The sequence below is a fragment of the Lactuca saligna genome, chromosome 9 (assembly GCF_052625555.1).
Source record: "Lactuca saligna cultivar CGN05327 chromosome 9, ASM5262555v1, whole genome shotgun sequence".
Classification (NCBI taxonomy): Eukaryota; Viridiplantae; Streptophyta; class Magnoliopsida; order Asterales; family Asteraceae; genus Lactuca; species Lactuca saligna.
The window spans coordinates 174,305,556-174,325,339 of NC_136425.1; the positions used below are offsets into that span (position 1 = coordinate 174,305,556).

General features: G+C 36.3%; 1 protein-coding gene across 1 annotated transcript; it reads left to right on the forward strand.

Moving 5' to 3' along the window:
- Nucleotides 1-15,902: 15,902 nt before the first annotated feature.
- On the forward strand, nt 15,903-19,268 carry LOC145015109 (purple acid phosphatase-like). Its single transcript, XM_078973559.1, has 8 exons — nt 15,903-16,206; nt 16,741-16,941; nt 17,155-17,266; nt 17,352-17,581; nt 17,964-18,102; nt 18,189-18,409; nt 18,683-18,804; nt 18,897-19,268. Exons 1-8 carry the CDS (start codon nt 16,027-16,029, stop codon nt 19,090-19,092), a joined length of 1,401 nt encoding a protein of 466 aa, XP_078829685.1. The 5' UTR covers nt 15,903-16,026; the 3' UTR covers nt 19,093-19,268.
- The last annotated feature ends 516 nt before the right edge of the window (nt 19,269-19,784 follow it).

Sequence of the window (19,784 nt, forward strand, 5' to 3'; positions counted from 1 at the left end):
TCAATCATTTTTTGTCTATTCAAAATATTAAATTCATTAGGTTTTTTTTAACAGACAAAACTTGATTGAAGTTTTTTGAATGGTTTTAAAACTTCCTTCGTCTTACAAGCCATTTTCCCAATATAGCGATTTTCATAGAATTGAATAAAAATGTAAAATAGTTCAGTTTTTTTAGACAAATGTTAAATTTGTTGGGTTTTGACAAAAATGATTGGGGTTTTTTGAACGGTTTGAAAACTACTTTGGGCTTGTAAGTCATTTAACCAAATACTAAAATAACTAGTTAGTTTCCAAGTAAACATGGTGATCTAGGCGTAAGCTTTTGTGGTTAAGGGACAAAATTGTCAATTGAACATACTTAAAGGATTCCCTTGAATTAAACAAGACTATATTGTTAGGGCATCTCCAACCCACCCTCAAACTCTATTTCTTCCCTCATTCTTTTCCAACCCTACCCCATTTTCACCTTCATTTTTGGAGATATGACTAGTATTCCCCCATATATGGGGGAATATTATTCATATCTCCAAAAATAGAAGTGAAGTTTGGTTGTCAATTTTAGTCCCTTTCATTTTTATTTTATACATTTCTAGTTTATTTTATCTACTAATAATAATTTAAATACAATATTTAATATTTATAATATAATGTTATATACTAATTTATATTAATTAATCATAAATATAGAGTTTAATTAGTAGATGAGTGTATTTGACAATATATATAAGTTATAAAAATGGAATATTACAAGAATATACCTTTTAAGGTAAAAAATGGGTTAGAAAATGGAGTAGGGTTGAAGATGAAACACTATTTACTCCATTTTTACTTCATTTATAGAGGGAAAAATGGAGATGGGTTGGAGATGGTCTTAGGGGTAGGAAATTAAGGAAAAAATGTGTAAATATAATAAGCTCTGTTAAAAAGACCGTTAAACGGTGTCTAAAGTGCAAAACTTAAAAATCTAGGAGCCACATATTAAGGTAAGAGTAAGATCAATAAAACCCACTAGACTCTACTTTCCTTCTCATTATCCATGGTGGACGATTTGAGAGCTAAGGAAAGGATTCCATGGGTGGTTTTCAACCTTTTAAGCAAGATTTAGAGCTAGATTTTGAAGACGAAGAAGGTTAGTGAAGCTAGAAATCGTTCCCTATTGATTTGAGGTATAACTTTGTCTCTTCCAGCTTAAATCTCAATCTAGGGTTTGGTAGTTTCACCAAATCCTAAATTTCTAGTCACTGTATGTTATAATTTGATTTTCTTCTCATTTTGAAGTATATTCCATATTTTCAACTTGAATCATCATCTCCTTTGATGTATTTGAGTTTGGGATTGTTTGAATCATAAATCCTAAATATGGAGAAACAATGATTTTATCGAATTACCATTTGGACATGCGATAGCAACTAAGATCGTTTTACATGCCTGACATTTACTAACCGATTTTTTTTTACTTCTACAGTGTATCTAGTTGTATGCCGAACTTATACGGTGAATCCCAGTTGCCTTATCAATGAGAATTACCAAACGATGTACCGGTCGTTTTACTCCCATTGTAACTGAATAATTTTATTGAATCAAGTTTAAAGCTTAATATTATGCTAATTTTACTTTTTATGCCCTTATTTCAACAATGCATAGAAGAAGTACGACATCCTGATATCCATATGAAAAAAATGTGATGTTTGAAAAAAAAATCAAAAAACATCAACTATCATACTTTGAAGCCCCTATTACAGATGAGACAACAAAAAAAGTATGTCAAATGGAGTTCGTATGCAAAGATTATGAAGGTTCAAAGTTGGGCCGTTTTTTATGTGTATTGATAGCCCTTGTTACAAAGAACATAATGAACAAAAACCATTTTTAATAGAGCTCGTATAAAAGAGTTATGAATATCTAAAGTTGGACAAAATACACGATTACATGGAAAAATCTTATATTTTAGCAGGTGTTGCGAAAATACCATGATTGAGGTTTTTTGATCGGTTTGAAAACTTAGTTAGGCTTGTAAATCATTTTCCCTTAATATTTACATAACTAAGCCATTCTCGTGGCATTCAAGTCTTATTTGTTCAGTCAAATCTCAACTTTTATGAATTAAAAACTTTGGCCCCTACATCTTAACTTTCTCAATTTGAGTCTATTATACTTCTAGTTTATTTATATCATCATATTTTTCATATATTATTTTTTAACTTTTAATTATTATATTATATTTTATTTTCTCAAAAGTTTTAAAAAGAAAAAAAACTTCTAAGCCCATTTTAAAGATGTTACACAAAGTACCCTAAAACTGTAGATGATCACCTATTGAAATAACATGGATCTAGACACATTGAGCATATATCTATGCCTCCTCTCGTCAATACTATTTTAAGGGTATAGTTGTATCAAGGAGTATACCTTGAATTAAAACCTTCATTACAATGAAATTGTTTCTAGTAACAAAGTTCCAATGGAATATTCTGTAATATCAAAGACTTAATCTTTGAGACTTTGGAGTATTGATATCGTAGGAGATTAATACATTTTAAGTTGGAATTCCATCACATCTTGGATAGTGATAAGAATTTGGAAATGTGAAATGAGCATCATTGATATCTACTTGATCTGTTCACAAAGGAAGGACCATAGAGAAGTATAGTATGCATGTTCATAACATGACATGACTTATGTTTAATTCAAGTGGTTAGTTGATTACTCGAAAAATTATACAATGAATAAAGTTGTATTATTATGGTGATTAAATAATAGAGATTATTTATATTCAATAGTTTTGAAACTATAGTTAATTAGTTTATTATTGTGTTTTACTTTGCATGTTTTACTTCCTGAATGATTTGATTAGTCGAAATTTCACAGTTGCTCATACTTTTGGAAGTAAGTAGTGAATTAAGGTTGTCATGAATTTGATTGTAGATTGTGTAAGGAGATTAGATATAGCAAATTGTGTTGCCACAATATTCATAAGTTGTAACATCCCAAAAATTGAGGCCAAAAATTTCATTTTTAAATTAAGTAAATCATAAAATATGTAACCAAAACATTGTTAATATTACATCAGGTTTAAACCACAATGTCGTGTCTCAAAATCATAACATAATAAGTGATGGAAATCAAAGTACAATCCCAGAAGCTCATTTTCGGAAATCATGTGTGAATGTGTGATGCGCTGCTACACCGCCGACTCTTTCCCCTTAGACGAAGAGGTACCTGAAACCAAAACTGAAACTGTAAGCACAAAGCTTAGTGAGTTCCCCCATCATACCACATACCATATAATACCATCGGTATCTTTCAACCGGTAACTATCATCAGTATCTTTCAACCGGTAACTGTCATCGGTATCTTTCAATCGGTAACTACCATCGGTATCTTTCAACCGGTAAGTGGGGACTATTTCAACCCTACCACTATCATACAATAACAATATATAATCATACAGTCAGGAATAGCTGGTGTAACACCCCAAGTTCAGAAGTGTAAGTTTAGGGTTCTTGGTGTAATTAAGGAAGATCGACTCGGCGAGTCTATAGATAGACTCGGCGAGTCGAGTTGCGTTTTGGTCACGTGCTAAGTGACCGACTCGGCGAGTCGGCGGCTAGACTCGGCGAGTCGGTGCTGGAATGAGAAACCCTATTTTCAGGGTTTGCACCCTATATAAAGAACCTTATGTTTTCCCCTCAACCTCTTTGCTGCCCATTTGAGATCCAGAAACCCTAATTCATGAGGAAAACCCATTGTGAGTGAATTAGAGCTTGGAGGAGGATCTTTGGTTTTGAAGCTTGAAGGTTTGGAGGCTTGTATCAGGAAGCTTGGGGAGATCAGATATCTACAGTTGGTTGGGCTCATTTCAGGGGTAAGGAACCATTTCCTTATGCTATTTCTTCATGGATTCATGTATGGTGATTGATATGAGAACTAATTCGAGATAGAAGCTTGGATCTGAGGATGCTACTTCAGATCTAAGCTTGTGATGGTCCTATATGTCATAAAGTTCATGTTTAAGAGTTATTAGTGAAGCCCTTTTGTCTTTAGCCTTAGCCCTAGAGTGTTTTGAGCTTATATCTCCTTGGTTTCACGTAAAGTTTGCAACTTTATGTGAGGGCTAGGCTGTAGAAGAGTGGATCTATAGATTTGAGTCCCTGCATGGCTTGAAAATCCTCTGTATGGAATGAGAACTGAAGAGACTCAGCGAGTCACATGGGTGAACTCGACGAGTAGTATGAATATGTGCATGGACTCGACGAGCTGGAAGAACAACTCGGCGAGTCTGTTGAATATTGCCTTGGACTCGGCGAGTCTGTTCTTGGACTCGCTGAGTCTGGTTGTGGAGTTCTAACCTTTTCTGGTTGATCGGTGAATCGGTGAGTCGAGGGATGACTCGGTGAGTTGGCGTGAAGGGATTCAGAGTTGTTTGACTTGGCGAGTCTTGGGGCGACTCAGCGAGTTGAGTCGCGTCATGGGAGTTTTCAGAGCATAGGGACTCGACGAGTCAACGGGTTGACTTGGCGAGTAGAGTCAGTCAGGAAGTTTGACTTTGACTGAGGACTTTGACATTGACCAAGAGTTGACCGGTTGACTTCCAAGGGTATTTTGGTAATTATTGGTATTTATTAAGTACAGTCATTTGGTATTGGTCAGTGGTGGAGTTCGTGTCGAAGTTTGGAGCAGCGTGATCTTATCTCTTCAGTCAACAGTTGCGAGGTGAGTTATCCTCACTATATCAACATGGTCTAAGGCACCAAGGCCGACCCTTTATCAGATAGAAATCCGGGTAGTTGTTATGTTGTTGCTTTGTTATATGTTTGCATCCTGGTAGTTAGGATGGTATATATTAGAGACCTGGATAAGGTCAGAATCCTGGTATATAAGATGATGCTATGTTAGTGACCGGTTAGGTCGATATCCTGGTTAGAATGTGTTATGTATGTGATCTGTTAGATCGGTTGATTAGTGATGAATTGCTATATGATTATATGTTTATGTGCACATGGTTGGTTGATTGGGGTTGGGTTGAGGCGAGTCCCGCTTTGTGCTGTAGGCCAACATATCCAGGGCGGACCGGATATCCCGAAGGCCCAGCGAACGGTCCGGATAGGCCGTAGGCCCCACGAGGGTGGACCAGACGTGCCGAGGCTCGGAGAGTGGACTAGGCCAACTGAAGGCCCGGTGCGGGCGGACCAGTCATACTGTAGACTCAGAGAGTGGACCAGGTGGGTTGAAGGCCCGGTGCGGGCGGACCAACCATACTGCATACTCGATGTATATGGCTAGACTCGGAGGGTGGACTAGGTGGACTGAAGGCCCGCTATGGCGGACCAGTCATGCAGTAGACCCGAAGTGCATGGCTGTTCTATTTATGATATGATATGTTATGAGTATGGTATAAGTGGTTGGTATTTTGGGGGTAACTCACTAAGCTTTCGGGCTTACTGTTTTCAGTGTATTGTTTCAGGTACTTCAGGAGATCATGGCAAGGTGAAGGCGTGATCATACCGCTCCTCATGTTTATGTACTTATGATGTGGTTCTGGGAAATATTCTGATAATAAATGAATTGAAAACCTTTTTGTAATGAATTAATGAAAATGGGTTGCTTTTGAAAAGTTTAAATTGGTTGAAATTTTTTGGACATTACAGTTGGGTACCAACCTACCCCTCGATCCTAAAGACCGATGTCAGGGAAAGACTAATCCCTACCACTACCATTAACTCACATAACATATCACACATGCATATCTCATGACCAAAGCACATCACCATACCAAGATAATTATCACAAACACAGTTATCCACCAAATACCCTTGTCGGTGGGCCGGTATTGTGGCCTTAGACCCACCCCTACTGGAAGGTAACTCACCTCGAACGAGTAGCTGCTGATAATCTATGCAGGAAGTCTCTATCTGCTGTTGCTCCGGAAATCCTGCGGCTATAATCCCCACAAAACATTTAATCAGAGTCCGATATCTATTCTTAGGGTAAAATAACCATTTTACCCCTGACCAAGTCCAAGTCAAAGTCAAAGTCAACTTCCAATTGACCAGACTCGCCGAGTTAGGCAGCCAACTCGTTGAGTCCCTATCCCTTTAACTGTCCTCATCCACGTCTCTACTCGTCGAGTTTAGCAATGACTCGACGAGTTCTCCTTTATAAATCATCGAAGGATCATTCATCCGACTCGCCGATTTGTATGAACAACTCGCCGAGTTTATCCTTATCCTATGAACCAGTTGTTGGATAAGGTGTCTAAGTCCATAACTATTTCTGGTATGCACTTGACCCGACCCGACATGTTCCATTTGGGTTGCATGGCATCATGCAATTGAATAAACTAAATGAGAGAAATAACACTTATGGTTATTAATATATTATAAGTTCTAATATATTAATAATATTATTTAATTAGTTTTGATCAAGAGTTAATTTAGAATTAATTGAGTGATCAAAAGATAACTAATTAGATATATGGGTAGATTATGTAAATCTTCCATATCTTATATAGTGGGCTAAGAGGCTCCATGGATTGTCAAGTTGGGTTCCACCCATAGGATGCTCCATGGTGTTAACCCATAGATCAAGAAATGAAGAGTTATGTTACATTAGGGTTTACCTAATGCAACACACTATATAAGCAATGTGTTTCTCCCCAAAATCAGCTACACTAACTAGAAGAAGAGGGCTTGGCCGATTTTGCAAGTGTTAGAGTTTTCTCTCAAGTTTGTTCATTGCATTTGGTGTTGTGTGAAGCATTTGAGGCATCACACTTGAGGTGCTAGGCTCACAAGGTTTTAAGGAACACTTTCAACAACAAGGTATGTAGTTCTATCTTTCATTCAAAAAAAAATTGTTCCCCATGTATGCTAGATAGGAACATAACCTTGGAAATCAACTTTGCATGATAATTAGACAAACATAGATCCAAGGTGATTAGGGTTGCACGTATACTTAGAAAGTGTTAGAATGCTCATAACCCATCACCAATCATGTCCTAAACTCGCCGAGTTGTAAGAACAACTCGTCGAGTTCATCTTCAAATGTTGGGAGATTGCCTTGGACTCGCCGAGTCGGCTCATGCACTCGCCGAGTCCTATGAACTCCAGGACTATAGCTTAGCCCAATACGTTGGGTCACTCCCCTGGACCCTCTAAAACCTTTCCAATACTCAACTGGGTCTCTTTGACCCAAAACAGAAAAAAGGGAGTCTAACCTCGGACTCGCCAAGTCCCAAGAACGACTGTCCGAGTCGATACTATCCAAGTCTATTTCTTCGATTTCTGGTGTACAACTCTTGTCCAAATGATAGATCTAGGTCGCTAAACTCGATCTAGAACGTAAAGTTATGAACTTTACGTGCATGTATGGGACTTCGAGCCTAAAAGTCTCTAAAAGAGACTCTTAAGTTGCATGGGGGCTTCCATGGGTGCAGAATGTGACATCCCCGTTTTCACGGCTAGAAAAGACCGATTTTGTTTATGCTTGCTTGAAAATCAGACTAATATCTTTCATAAAACTGTTGCGGAATTTGTTCCCAATAAAACACAATAAATGCGTTATCAAGGCATTTCCGAAGAAAAGTATTTTTAATCATTTTAAAACATTTGGGATGTCATCGTCAATACAGAAACATAAGGATAAACAGAACTTACATTGATTATCACTAGTGATTTATATCTCCTTAATCTCTCAGTATAATGTGACTTCATATCAACACCTGTGATATAAATAAACTGAGTGGGTCAGGTTGGGAAACCTGGTGAGTACATAGGGTTTCAATCCCACAATGTTATATCATATATATAATTTAGAACTGACAAAATATACAATTTCACATTATATGTATAAGTAACTCTTATCCCACCCCGTCAATCCTCACAACGAGACTATCCATACTCTCAACCCTAAGATTAACCGTTTTACCTAATCCATACTCTCGGATCAGAAATGAACGGCTTTACCTAATCCATACTCTCAGATTAATGACGAATGTTTATGCCTAATCCATACTCACAGACTAGGGATGAATGACTAATGCATACTCTCGGATTAATGGCGAATGATTATGCCTAATCCATACTCTCGGACTAGGGACGAATGACCATGTCTTAATCCATACTCCCGGACTAAGGACAACTCACTATGTCTTAATCCATACCCCCGAATTAATGACAGTTGAGTATGTCCAATCCATACTCTCGGACTAGAGACAATGATTGTTTCTAATCCATGCTCCCGGATAAATGACATATACTAAAGTTCTATTATCTGAGTATAACTCATTTGTACTTGTAAGAAAATACTACCCAATATTCCTCATAATTAATGTAGGTCTACTCTTTATCCTAAATTATCATATATAATCAGGTATGTTCTTTAACACGCATTTCAGGCAACATCAATTAACTCGCACATAAACATATAATTAACACTTCAATCAATACTTGTATTAAAATCATCTTCATGAAAGGGACTATGCACTCACCTGAAAGGTGGTGACTCAGCACTCGGACAACGCTTCTATACTCTAAAAACAATTTTCCTTCGATAAAACCTAGTATCAATACCACTAGGGTTTAGTCTAACGTCAACCGCGACTAATTGATAGTCTAGCTATTATTATTATTATTATATAAGCGTTAAAAAACACTCAATATAACTCATAATAATATCCCAAATAATTATTTTAAGGACCTAATAACACTACTATAATTATTTGGAAGCTATATTAAAAATTGTGTTAGTGTAGCTCACTTACAGCGGATTTTAAAGAAAACCGGGCTTTGCTTGGAGCAGCGTTTCCGAAGCCGAAAGACCCTTTTTCTCGTGACTCCAGGAGCCTCGGGGCTTCTTTCGGGTGCTAGGGGGTTTACCTAGGGTTTTGGGGGGTTAAAATGGGTTAGAGAGAGAGAGATTGTAGAGAGAGTGAATTTTGGATTGAAGAATGAGGCTGGCCTCGGCCTCCTTTTATAACCGCGAGGGCTCGCACTATGCTGGACGTACACCGAAGACACATGCCCGAAGTCTCTTGGTGCGACGTGGCTGCTTGTGGACCGAGGAAGGCTAGAACACGGAGCATAAGGCCTTTGTACTCGAGGCGTACTCGTACGCGGGGCGCCGGATGCGAACGTTGGGTGTATGCGAAGGGCTACGCATCATCCATCCGAAGCGAGGCGTGATCAGCAAGTGAAGGTCCAGATCATGCCACGTCATCATCATTGCATTAGGTTTCGTAAATTCGAGGGCAAACTTTAAACATTCATAACTTTCGCGTACGAGCTCGGTTTTCGACATTCTTTATATCCACGCGAAGGAGGGAACGTACTCTACAACTTTCGTTTAGACTTCGTTGGCTAATTTTGAATTGATTTTAAAAGTTATATTGTTTAACAGGCCGGGACACGATTGGTCCGTTAAAATTCATAACTTCTTCATCCGACGTCCATTTTTGTCTGTCTTTTTATCGTTACGCTAGTATTAACGAGATCTTCGATTCTCGTTTAGGTTGTGTCGGCTAAAAACCGCTCGATCTGATATTCGAATTTCGGGGTGTACATTGTTAAGCCGAAACTTTGAAAAATCATAACTTCCTCATACGAAGTCAGATTTGGGCGTTCTTTTTATGGATGCTCTTGGTTTAACGTATTCTACGACTATCGTTTAGATCTATAAGGCTAAATCTCGTTTTATCGTAAATTCACTGTTTACGCTTTCCGATGTCGTGCCGGTTCTGTCGCGAAAATTCGACGGGTCTTAACTTCTTCGTTATAACTCGGATTTTGGCGTTCTTTATATGTATGGAAACCTTGTGACATATTCTACAACTTGGTTAAGATTATTTATTCTAAATAATCTTTTATTGAAAAGTTGTTTTCGACCCCTATTGCCTCTAAATTAACTAGCCCGGATCTGCGGGCGTTACACAAATGCAGCCCTTTTCTGCCTTGTAACTCCTTCATGGACCTAGATCTGAAGCCTCAACCCCCAACCATGCTTGCATTCATGGGTGGTCGCTAATAATGGCTTATAAAAGCCCTAAATCTCCCTAAAAAGAGATCTAGCAAATAAACAAGCAAGGTATCGACTTTATACCTTCTGCGAACTGCAAATGATGCACAAACTTGAACTCCCTTGGTCTTCTCTTGATCCCTCTAGGCCCTTCCTTTTTTCTTGTGATCAAAATCACCAAAAATCACCACAAATGCCTTTAGATCTTCACACACAGTTAGGGTTTGCTATGGGGAGATGGGGGGGGGGGGGTTCTGGAAGCAATAGGGACGAAGGGTGGCTGAATGAGATGCTTAAATAGGGTGCAAAACCTTAGATTAGGGTTTTGTCCAATCAGAGTCTACTCGTCAAGTCTGGAAGCCGACTCGACGAGTCCGTCATTTACATCCCGTATCCAATCCGCTTCTACTCGACGAGTTGGGCCTTCAACTCGCCGAGTCCCAGGCCAAAAAATGCAAATACTTAAATAAAATACATACTAGGAACCAGGTGCTACAAATCTCCCCTACTTATTTTAGACTTCGTCCTCAAAGTCTGCTGCTCGTTCCTGGAAAAGCTATGTGTAATGCTCCATCATCTCATCTACCGGCTCCCAAGTCCATTATGAGCCCTTCCGGTGCTTCCATTGCACCTTCACCAGCTCGACCCTCTTGTTCCTCAAATCCTTCGACTTCCGGACGAGGATCGCTACAGGTCGCTCGATGTAATTCAGGCTGTCATCGACCTGAATATCATCTAAAGGTACCACTGCCGAATCGTCCACCAAACATTTATGTAATTAGGAGACGTGAAAAGTGCTATGAATCTGATTGAGTTCGGCTGGCAGGTCCAGCCTATATGCCACTTTGCCCACCCGGGCTATAACCCTGAAGGGTCCGATATACCTGGGGCCCAACTTGCCCCGCTTCCTGAATCGAATGACGCCCTTCCAAGGCGACACCTTCAGGAGCACCATGTCCCCGACCTGGAACTCCAGGTCCGACTGATGCTTGTCGGCATAACTTTTTAGCCGACTCTGAGCCATCTGAAGTTTGTTACGGACCTGCTGGATCCTCTTCGTAGTCTTGAGTACCACTTTGGTACTCTTCATGACCCTCTGCCCAACCTCTCCCCAGCATATCGGGGTCCTGCACTTCATCTCATACAACATCTCGAAAGGAGGACGGTCGATGCTCGCATGATAACTATTGTTATAGAAGAACTATGCCAATGGAAGGTAAGTATCCTAACTACCTCTGAAGTCTAGAACACACGCCCACATCATGTCCTCCAAGGTCTGGATGGTCCGCTCACTCTACCCATCTGTCTGCGGGTGAAAGGCGGTGCTAAAATGCAGACGAGTACCCAACTCGTCATGAAACTTCTTCCAAAACATGGAAGTGAACCGCACATCCCTGTCTAAAATCACCAAAACTGGCACCCCGTGCCTCGCCACCACCTCCCTGATATAGATATCGGAAAACCTTTCGGCCGAAATACTCTTTTGAATCAGAATAAAATGAGCGCTCTTGGTCAATCGATCGACGATGACCCAAATCGAATCTACGCCTCGTGCGGTCCTGGGAAGCTTCGTGATAAAATCTATCGTAATATGTGACAACCCGATATTTCAACTCTATGTAACGACCTAAAAAGTCAAGTATTGTTACCACATTTGTTATAATGAAATTAACTTCGAAAATAAAATATCCAAAAATCATTAATTAAATTACTTATTATGTTAGATGTCATTAAACTGTGATCGTACGTAAAAAGAACGCCCAAATCTGACTTCGTATAAGGAAGTTATGAATTTTCCAAGTTTAGCTTAGCAACGGATAGCTAAAAACTCGAAACAGAGATCGAGCGACTTTTGACCGGAATGACCTAAATGAGAATCGAGAGTCTCGACAATGGTTTTTCAACGGTAAAAAGTCTGGCAAAAACAGACGTCAGATAATGAAGTTATGAATTTCTAATGAAATTTTCTTACCGCGACCTTTTAAAAATAAATAATAAAAATAATTTCAAAATTTGCTGACGGAATCTAAACGAAAGTTGTAGAGTATAGTCCCACCTGCGCGTGGATATAAAGAACATCGAAAATGGAGTTCGTATGAAGAAGATATGAATTTTTGAAGTTTATTAAATATTACAAATATAATTTTTAATTTAATTTCGGTATTATCCGAAGGCTGAGTCACGGGCCGAGTACGACCAGCGTACACGCGTACGCCCAGCGTACTCGAGGCCTAGGCCTCGGATCGTCCACGTTGCATCCTATGCGAGGCTATGCCTCGTCCCATCCGGAGTCCGAAGCAGTCGAGGATGCGGTCACGCATGACGCACGAGTACGCCCAGCGTACCGAGGCGGTTCCCACCCCTATAAAAGGGATTCGAGGGTTCCGAAGAGAAGGGCCAATTCCTCTCATCTTTATTGCGTTTTTGTCTCGTTTTCTGTGCACGTGCTATCCCGAAGTCCCGGTTACCTTGCTCAAGTCCTGAAGGTCGTTTGTGCTCCTGAGATTCCCGAGAATCCCGAGAAAATCCGCTTTCTCGAGTCGAAATTATGTCCGGTTTTCATCTCGCCTTCTTCGATCTTTCAAGTGAGTTCATACCCCTACAATCCACAATTTTAAATGTTTTATAAATACTTTTATATGCTTTTAAGCGGGGGGGGGGGGGGGGGGGGGATACAAGTAAAACACTTGATTATTATCGTGTGTTATATAATAAAGTTTCATTATACGCTTTTTATCAATGAAATCATATGTGATTTATAACTATTATAGGGAAACTTTCGTATGCAAATTATACCACGATAACATCTTATCTTTTGAAATAAGAAATGATTTATGTCTTTATGTAAATCAAACACTCTGTTTATACTACAGGTATATGTGTCCAGTTTTGGCACTACAAAAATTATATTTTTCATAACAAGTGAGCATTTTCACTAGGGATTATTATACAAAGGAAACACACTTTTAGGAAACTATAATAGTTATAGTTTTACGAGAACACTATGAACTTTTACATACTGGAAATATTATTTCAAGAAGTTACTTTCATATACAAGAACAAACGAACATTTTCACACGTAAATCTGTTTTATACTAAGTTTTGTGAGACATTAAACTTCACGTACGCTCGAGTACATATTTCAAGTCCTGTATTATATACCAGAATCCCTTGGAGGGGGAACATGGTGTTTGTGTATAGATCTATACGGAATTGACAACCCCGCACACTGACTGTTAGCTACAATACACCATTTGGGGTGACAAACGTTAGAACATTCCAACGCCTGAAGAACGTTGTGTATATGCATTTCTAGTCAATAGCATGGTTATAAAACTCACCTAGAGTATTAAAAACACATTGATTTACGGGGTTTTTCAGACGTATTGGAGGTTTTATACGTACATAAATTAACTACTTTAGGCATGAAAAACCTAATTGTGATACAAGTTTGGAACTTCTAAACCACTACTCACAGATGGGAAAACATCAACTTTCTAACAAACATTGGTTTTGATTTAAGGCTACATTTATACCAATAGGAAATATGGGATTTTCTAGAAACTAACAAACAAAAACAAACCATTTCATTTTAGTTCATATAAATACTATCATTTAAATACTTATGAAACTCACCAGCTTAAATGCTGATCTACTCTTTCAAAACTACTTGTATGTCCCAAGGACTCAGTAATTGCAGGTACCAAACAACTTTTTGAAGAAGGAACGCTGCGGCGCCAGTTTAAATTCGTATTTTTGGCATCATATTGTAATTGGTTTTGGAACATGTACTGTTTTAAACAATGTAAACTTTCAATTATATATATGATGATTGTATTGCTTTCTTTACTATGTATTCATTTGTTACGTTACCACATGAAGTCATCCGCCCCCGAACGTTTCCGCCGTTCTGGTTTGGGGGTGTGACATAATATCTTCCCATTTCCACAGCGGGATATCCAACGACTGGACCTTGCCGTGAGGTCTCTGGTGCTCAGCCTTAAACAATTTTATATACAAAGTGAGAAACCCTTTTACCTTAAACTATTTATAAACAATTTTACAAATATGCAACTTCTTTTAAATTGTTAAGTATTACTATTCTGAATTGAAAACAATAATAACAAATGTGAAATGACAATATGCAAAGTAAAAATATACAATGAGACATTTAGAATTTCAGTGCTAAAAACATTACCATCTCCTCCACCTCTACCATTAAACAATGTCATTAATATTATTTTTTCATTTAAATACATTTATATGTATTAGTAACAATATTAATAATAACAAGTTCAAAAAATAGTATTCTTATTTATATAATAATAATAATAATAATAATAATAATAATAATGTTTGTAGAAAAGTCATAATATTTTTGTTTACAGAAAAGCCATACTATTTTTTGTTTACAGAAAAGTCACAATATTTTTGGTTAGTTTACGAAATAGTCCCAAATTAATTTGGTATCAGTTTCAACCGGTCAAAAATGGTCAAACTGCAAAATTTTGCCGGTTTTCAGAACTTTTTCGTTAAAAAAAAATCTTGGAACTTAAGTGTAACTTTTCCGTAAATATTGAGACTTTTCTGAAGATTTCCCTATTTATTACTTAATCTAGGATTTAGTCAATCACCACCTCTAGCAATTTAGGATTCATAAACAACTAGGTAAACAAGTTCATGCAATCAAAGTGATCATCTAACCACACTAAACTTGAAATCTAAGCAACAAAGATTAAAACTTTTAACATAATAGGTATTGATCTATCAAACACAAGCTAAACCAACTTCAATAAGTCTATGAAAATAGAAACTAACACATAATATGAGGGTTCATCACCACTAAACGAAAATATATGGTTTTAGCTCATGATTACAAAAGAAAAACACACAAAATCTGATTTAACTAGATAAGACATGGTAAAAACTAGTAAACCGAATGATTTATGTGGAAATCTTGCTTCAATCTCTTAATCTCTCAATCTATAATCTTCTTATGCTTTCAAAGGGTTCTTAGAATGTATTTTTTTTCGCTTTTCAATCGTAGCTATTTGCTCTCACTCTTCTGATTTCAATTAAAAGATTGATATTTATACTTTCCAAAATTCAGCTCTTGCGACGTGACAATAAGAGTTTCACGTCGTGAGAAACGTAGTAATCTCGTATGCGCTAAGGAAGCTGTGCAAGTCTGTAGATGATTCTTTTGTTGACATGTGGTTACTTCGTGACCAATAGATGGTCATGTCGTGAGAAGGGTTTAATGTAGGGATCGAGAAGATTCTTTATGCCAGGCCATGGGAATCAAATGTCCACGTCGTGGGAGTTTCCATTTTCTTGATTTCTTCTTCATTCTTCTCCTAATTTCAGCTCCAGCCCCAACAAGTATCTAGCTTTTTTTTTTTTTCAATTTCAATCTTTTATCCTTGAGAATGTCATTTTTGGCTGCGAAATAGAATTCAAACATTATAAGTACCAAATATCTTTACATTTCATCAGAATATAGCTCAAATGTATTAAAATAATATATAAATAAATGTATAAATATGAAACTATCAATAAATCAATTTTATATATATATATATATATATATATATATATATATATATATATATATAATGTAATATAGCCATATAAAATGGAGTATGGACAAAATCATTAAAAACTTCAAAAGAAAGACCAAAATTGCAACATGATTCTTTAGGAACCAAAATTAAAAAATGTACTAAACTCATGGATCAAAGTTGTAAAACTTAAATTGATTTTCTTTTAAACGTGTTTCAAGATTATATACACTGTCTAGATTTAAGTGTCTGATCCTCCTTAAAGTTAGCTAGTTAGTACCTATCGAGATCCCGGGTTAATAGAAAAAATCGGGGGTTTTAGTTGCAATCTAGAACTCGTTGACAAATAATGGAATATCTTGTTTGCATATTCCTATTCGTTTTCTAATTCTCACTCTATAAATATATATATCTTGGTTAATCTCTTAAGAAAGATTGTGGTGCGTAGGGTAAAATGGGTGTCTACTGTTGCTCTGTTTTTGCTTTTGTTCTTGGTGTTTTAGTGTTTGCTTCTACTCTGTGTGTTGATGGTGGATCAACCAGCAGTTTCGTAAGAAAAGTTGAAAAAACAATTGATATGCCTCTCGATGCTGATGTCTTCATCACGCCTCCTGGCTATAATGCGCCTCAACAGGTCTGGTTTTTATATCGTATTTTCTTTCTTCTTCTTTCTCATTTGCCATGTTCATAGGTTTCACCGTTTCAGAATCTGGTTTTCTTTTTTTCTTTATTTTTCTAAAAGATCTTTGTGATTAATATCGATGGGTTTTTATCAATTTTCAAAACCCATTTTGTAAAAACAATAGTTCTTTGTTATTTTGTATTGATTTAAGGAATCCATTTGTAATTTTCGAAGATTTTGCGATACATCTTGATAACCCTTTCTGCAAATTTTCTTTTATTTTAAATTTTTGAGATAAGTCTTGATGGGTTTTGGACTTTTACTAATCCACATGCAGTTTTCGTTGATGGGTTTTGTTCTTTTGTGGTTTCTATTAATTTTGGGTTTGAAAAATTAGGAGCCACTCGGCCGGCATGAATCTTGTGAACCGGTTGAATAATTATGTATACCCAAAATAATAATAATAACAACTATCTTTATAATTGTTTTTTCTTGCTTTTTTTTTTTTTTTAAATATAGTTTTTTTTTTTTTTTTTGTCTTTTTAGGTTCATATAACACAAGGCGATCATGTTGGAAAAGCCATGCTTGTAACATGGGTGACAATGGATGAACCCGGTTCAAATACTGTTATCTATTGGCCTCAAAACAGCAAAAAGAAGAGAAAAGCCGAAGGCATGCTTACTAAATACTCATTCTTCAATTACACTTCGGGTTTCATCCATCATTGCAATCTCACTCATTTGAGGGTAATTTTTTCAACAAAATTCTTAACTTTTATAATAATTTTATGGCAAATATCACAATAAAAAACATTATATTTTTAGTTTTATTTGAATAATAATAATAATAATAATTATTATCTTATTAAATAAAAGACTGAAAATATAATAGTAAAAAGTTTGAAATCCAGTCAAAATTTGACTAACTGTTTTCGGATGAATGTGGGTGGCAATTGGCAGCATGATACGAAATACTTCTATTCTGTTGGGCTTGACCACACAAAACGGACTTTCTGGTTCACCACTCCACCCGAAGTTGGACCCGATGTTCCTTACACTTTCGGCCTAATTGGTATTGTGTTTCTTTACAGATTTTCTACGATGAAACTTGAAAAAGATTGGAATTTTGATTCGTGTTTTTGTGTTATAATTTGCAGGGGATTTGGGGCAGAGTTATGATTCGAACATTACACTTACGCATTATGAGATGAATCCAACGAAAGGTGAAACTGTGTTGTTTGTCGGAGACCTTTCCTACGCTGATAACTATCCGAATCACGATAACCGGAGATGGGATTCGTGGGGAAGGTTTACGGAGAGAAGTACGGCGTATCAACCCTGGATTTGGACTGCCGGAAATCATGAAATCGATTTTGTTCCTGAAATCGTAAGTTTTTCCCCCCTTTATGTGAAAGATCGCGTTATTAATTTCTGAAATTGATGTTGATTAAATTGTGCATTTGAAATTAAAAAATAAATAAAAAATAACTAGTTTGTTGTAATATTATCCACTACCTTCTTTCTCATCTCATTTTGACTTCTAAGGTCATTAAAAGATTTTCAAAATTCGAAATTGAAATTTGATTTTATCCTAAAATTCCAAATTCGAAATTGAAATTGAAAATTTGACTTAAAAGATTTTCAAAATTCGAAATTGTCAATTATTTCCAAAATTGTACAAAAGACAAATTCATTTGACTCAAAAAGTCAAAGTCAACATTGTTGACCTTCTTAAAATCTCAATTCCATGTTTGATAAATATTTTATAGGGAGAGGATGAACCTTTCAAGCCTTACACTCACCGGTATCCTGTCCCTTATAAATCATCACAAAGCACCGCTCCTTTTTGGTACTCTATCAAGAGAGCTTCATCTTACATCATTATTTTGGCTTCATATTCCGCATATGGTAACACCCCAAAATTTCATATTTACTTTCATCAATTATAAAATCATAAAGATACAATATATTTGAAATCTAACATATTTTGTTAGGTAAATACACCCCTCAATACAAATGGCTCGAAAAAGAACTACCAAAAGTCAACCGAACCGAGACTCCATGGTTGATTGTTGTAATGCACTCTCCATGGTATAATAGCTACAATTATCACTACATGGAAGGTGAAACCATGAGGGTTATGTATGAACCATGGTTTATTAAATATAAAGTTGATGTTGTGTTTGCGGGCCATGTTCATGCCTATGAACGCTCGGTAAGTCATCTTTTATATCTGTATTATACCATCATACTTTCATTTCTCTGTATTACAACATTGTACTTATTAAAACATTCTACTTTGAAAAATCTACCCAATTATTAACAAGACGTTATGTTTTATTTCGGTAGGTTTTTTGAAGTAAAATGTTAATGTAACACGAAAAAAAAAAGTAGGGTGTTATAATAAAAAAAATCAATGAAAATATGTTGCTCTTTTTGCATACAATAAACAAATAGATGACATTGCTTCGTTTTTGCATTTGTGTAGGAACGTATATCGAACGTTGCTTACAACATTGTCAATGGTATCTGCAAACCTATAAAAGACCAATCCGCCCCCGTGTACATAACCATTGGAGATGGAGGAAACCTCGAGGGTTTAGCAACTAAGTAATGTTTTTTTTTTTTTTTCCTAAAATTTATATAATACATATTTGACACTTTTATAAAAAATTGTGATTTTATTTTATGGTGGTGTGTAGCATGACTGAGCCACAACCAGATTATTCAGCATTTAGGGAAGCGAGTTTTGGGCATGCTACTTTTGACATTAAGAACAGAACGCATGCATACTACGCGTGGCATAGGAATCAAGATGGATATTCAGTGACGGCTGATACGATGTGGTTTTTCAACAGATATTGGAATGCCAAAGATGAATCGATAACTAGTGCTTAAATGCTAAAAAGATTTTTTGTTTATGCAAAAAGAAAACTCTATTTATTATGCATTCGTAGGTGAGATTTAGATTTTTTTTTTTTTTTTTCTTTTTGTTGGTAATTTAGATTGTGTTCTTTTTTTATATGTGTGAAAAAATAATGAAAACGTTGATTAGGTTTTCAAGTTTCGTTTTATTTTTGAGCAATTGTGGTATGTGGACTAAAAAGTTTTCGTTGTTTACGTTAAGAAATGTATATTCTAATATCTATATTTGACAACTAGCTTTTACAAACTTATATTTTAGCATTAAAAAAAAAAAAACTTTAATTAAAGAAAAAATGAGTTCGAAACTACGAATTTAAAAGTTTTATTTTGAACAAAATTTTTTAGGAATTTTGGGTTTTATGTTTTATGTCAATATTTCTTCCATATTGTTGTTTTTGTTGAAAGTATAGAGTTTAATTTAATTTTATTTTATCTTAATAAACTTTTGATAATAGATTAGACTTCTTTTTATAGAGAAAAGTAGGTTATGTTTTTTATTCTATGAAAACGTTTACTTACAATTGATTTAATTTCGAGCCATTTTAAATTTTTTGAGATACAATATTGTCAAAGTGATAATTATGTCGGTTAATGTTACAGAAAATTACAAAATTAGTCGTAGAGGTTTGTTGTTTTCTTTGGCTTTTGTGAGGATAGTCTAAAAG